Source organism: Pterocles gutturalis, unplaced genomic scaffold (assembly GCF_000699245.1).
Source record: "Pterocles gutturalis isolate BGI_N339 unplaced genomic scaffold, ASM69924v1 scaffold3740, whole genome shotgun sequence".
Lineage (NCBI taxonomy): Eukaryota > Metazoa > Chordata > Aves > Pterocliformes > Pteroclidae > Pterocles > Pterocles gutturalis.
The window spans coordinates 1-3841 of record NW_010145573.1 but is presented as its reverse complement, the minus strand read 5'-3'; the positions used below and the strand labels follow the sequence as shown (position 1 = coordinate 3841).

Genomic DNA, 3841 nt, shown 5'->3' with positions numbered 1-3841 from the left:
GCACGAGGGCTCCTGCCGGCCGCCCCAGCCGCGCCTGGATGTTACTTTTACCGAGGCGTTGCTTTAAGCTCTTCTGGAATAAAAGATTTTTAAGAAACAAAACAAAACAATCATGCAGCAATCTCAGACTTGCACCACGAACAGCAGAGTCATCGCCTATCGACAGAAGTGGGGTGGGTTTTTTGTTTTTTAAATAAAAGAGGGTTACCAGCTCTCTGCAACATATAACCCAACTTCAAAGGGATCAAACCTGCTTTGGGAGGGACAATTCATGAAGGGCAAAGGGAGAACAAAGATCTTTCCTGAAAGCAAGTGTTTGCAGAGGCGGGAGGAATTATTTTTCCCCATTTTAGCCGTGTATCTAAAGTGGAGGATTTTTTTTTCTTCCATGTTGTGTTTGTTCAGCCACCAGACTGGTGCACAGTGTGACAGCGAGCAAACAGCTCTCTGCTGTAAGTTTTCAGGTTTCTGTTGCAAGATTTTTCCCCTAGCCCCTTCCGCAGAGCTACAGAGAGGCACCCCGACTGCAGCAGAGAAAGAAATCAAAAGCTCGTGTGTCCGCTTAGCTCTCCTGCGCTACTGACAGAAACAATCCGAGGAACACCCTGTGACCTGTAGGGCTCGTCACTGAAATGCAGAATGAACGATAAAAGACACTTTAGATGAGGAGAACGCAACCCTGTTCCTCAACCCAGGCCTGCGTTCCCGCACCCGCAAGCCAGCACAGATCAGTCTGTCTGTTCCTCGCAGCCCGCTGCTACCGGGGGTGCACCGCGAGAGGGTGGAGTTGGGGATGGGAGCAACCAGCCTCAGCTGGGCAGCAAGTGCTGGGAACAAGCTGCAGCAATTGTTAACTGCAGCTCGAGACGGAGCACTCGGCAGATCCAGAAACCCAGAATGAGAACACTTCTCTGAAAAAATAGAGAGGAGATAGAATATTAACCGGTAAGTTACAAAGCATTACTTATCGGAAGTGAAAACCGGGATTTTCTGCAAATCCCTTCTCCATCTCTCATTTTTAACTTCCAGGAACATTTTTCCAAATCCACCGTATCCTGAAAAACCAGCTGCTGCCCCAGCATCCGCCCCCTCCTCTCACCTGTTTGAGTTTCAAAGCGGCCTGGACAGAAGGTCTGTTCTCCATCTGCTGGGCCAGTCTTCTGTTTCTGGCACTGGCTAGCTGCTGCTGCTGCTGCATGGTAGCCCGAATATTCACTGGCATCGGCTGTTTGTTCTTCAGCATGTTAGTAAAGCTTCAAGGTCGAATAAAACGGGTGTTTAAAGAAAGCTTTTAGTACATACATTTATTGGCATTTTCATGGCTCTCAAGATTGGATCTCCAGATCCCATGAACCTTACGCAAAGGGCGGTATTTAGGTCCCGTCCTATGTGATTAGGAATTCCTTGTTTTCCATGAGTGTGCGAGAACTGGAAACTTGGAAATGAGGTTGTACGTTAATTCAGAAGTGACAAAGCTGTAGGTTAGTGATGGCAGAAGGAATGGAAACCAGCAGGAAGCAGAGATGATCGTGACAGATGGGAGAGGACATCACAGACACCGAGAAGCAAACGGAAATCTGACTGCAGGAGCCCCACTGACCCTCAAAGAGCTGAGAGAACCTTCCAAACTCAACGTCAGAAGGCAGCTTTACAAAAGCCATCGCCCTGGCATGCCTCCGGCGCACCACTGAACGGGTGCAGGAAGAAGTGCCACCAACCCAGCGCAGAATCAGCTCACTTGGCAATTTCTTTGGTGCAAGACTCTAAGAGCTTTACTGGAGCAGAACACAGAGCAGGATGGTGAAACCTCCTGAGCAGCAACCCCTCAGCTTTCTGCTGCGTCCCGGGAGCTACACGGGACTGTGAAAGAACACACTCACAGATGAGGAATGTGGACTGACCAAAATGAAACAGGCCAGCGAGCCCCCCGCCCTGCACCTCACCACTCACCGTCCCCAGAGCAAGCTCCAAGCACCGTTCAGGCTAAAACTCACCACAGCGCTTGCTAGAGCAGGAACTGCGCACAATGGGCTCCCTTTATCCCTGGCTCAATGATATTAACGTAATTAATCCAAGAGTGATTAGTAAGAAAGTGAAACAGAACGGCAGCATCGCTGTTAGCTGTCACTGGAGAACTGCAAAGGCTCAATGGCATGGAAACAGAGAATAACTGACAGAAGAAATAAAGAATCAGTATCAAGAAAAGAGAGAGAGATGGAGATGAAGCAAAGCATTTGCCTCTTACAAGGCCCAAAACGTTGTTAAAGGGCCTTTGGGCTTGTTCCGTGGCCTGCTGCATGCCTCTTACAGGCCGGACCACATGCACGTGTGTCTGCCTCGGACAAAGCAGCAAACCCGCCGCAGCTCAGGTAACATGCTACCACGCTGCAGGGCAACTATACAAATGTAAAAACATGTGGAAGAAAAAGGGAGGGTGTGAGGTTTCCCTTTTTTTTTTTTTCCTCTCTTAACACATCCCACCATATTTATGTGTCGAATAGTTTAATATTAAGCGCTACGGATAAATTTCTCCAGAACATTTGCCCTTTTAACCTTGCGCACCACATTTGTTGCGGTTTAAGACAGAGGTGCATAGCCATCTGCTTGTTTTAGTGAGGTTAAAAGAGGGCAGAAACCACGCTGGTTTTTGGACACCGGACAGCGATAATTAAGTAAAAAATATTTCTTATGAGCTGAAGCTGCTGTTGGCTTCCTCACCGCTCGTTCAGAGACATCTTGGTGGTGCTCTTTAGCACAACCTTCGGTGCTGACTGTGCAGCCATCTTCAGATCAAGAGAATCTGCAAAACACAAGAACCAGACTTAACAAACAGCACCGAGACCTTGCGCTTTTTTAACATTCAAAAACCTATGTTTTGGCTCCTTTATTGGAGAGAATCAAGAAAGGGGCAAATAACCGGTATTCCATCCATTTTTTTAATAAGCTTTTACACCACTGCCATCATACAGCAGGGTTAGTAAAACAGCAAGTTACGCTAACTCACCCTTACTAAGAAGTTATCTTTTTAGAAAGGTAAAATTTTTGCCACTGGCCAGATAGAGTCCATCAGCAGCCAAAACAGCACCCAAATGTTTTTGTCTAGTACAGCATCGAGTGATACTACCCCAGCTCCCAAGCCATTCCCGTAAGCAAGAGGAAAACCCCAGCTTGTTTTAAACAGACACACCCCATATACTCGGCAACAGAATTCCAGAATTACTCTTCAGAAGCCCCAGATCCTGTAGTCCCATCCTCCCATGCTACAACCAGTCAGACAAACCGCAGCGGTGTGGTCACTTTGCCTTTTTTAACGCCTGATACTCTGTCAGGCAGCTCATCCGCACTCGTAACGTGGTTCATAACGGGGGACGGTGCCACCGGCCCCATGGCACCCGGGTCCATACCGGGGGACGGTCCCCCCGGCCCCATGGCCCCCGCCAAGGGACTGAACTCCGCTGCTGGTACCCTCTGGAGCACAGCCCAGGGCTCTGGCACTGATGAACGCTTCTGAAATGTGCTAAGCTCCAACCCACTAAGTATGCAGATGGATTTCTCCTTTTTAAAATAATTATTATCCTTTTTAATCCTTAGATGACTGCTGAAAAATACTCATCCTCAAAATGCCTTGAGCCAAATGCTTTCTTTACAATGTTTTACAACCCATCAGCTGGAAACTGATCCAGGAGGCAGCCACGGCCCAATTTTATAAAAGAAGGGTTTACGCTGCATTTTTCCTGCCGAGCCGCCTCAGCCCCGCTCCCACAGGCCTCCCCCGAGGCCTGGCCCGGGCCCTCCATCCAGCCCCGTCCGACCGCTGCCCTACGAGCGGGGCGGAAAGAAC

At 48.8% G+C, this 3841-nt stretch overlaps 1 protein-coding gene across 1 annotated transcript; it reads right to left on the bottom strand.

The window, feature by feature from the left end:
• Nucleotides 1–16: 16 nt before the first annotated feature.
• Nucleotides 17–2783, bottom strand: CHTOP (chromatin target of PRMT1; the record flags this gene model as incomplete). The annotated part of the gene is made up of 3 exons (XM_010085412.1): nucleotides 2719–2783; nucleotides 1100–1253; nucleotides 17–73 (listed from the first exon to the last, which is right to left on the bottom strand). Coding segments are annotated over exons 1-3 (276 nt in total), but the record flags the coding sequence as incomplete, so codon positions are not given.
• Between the last annotated feature and the right edge of the window lie 1058 nt (nucleotides 2784–3841).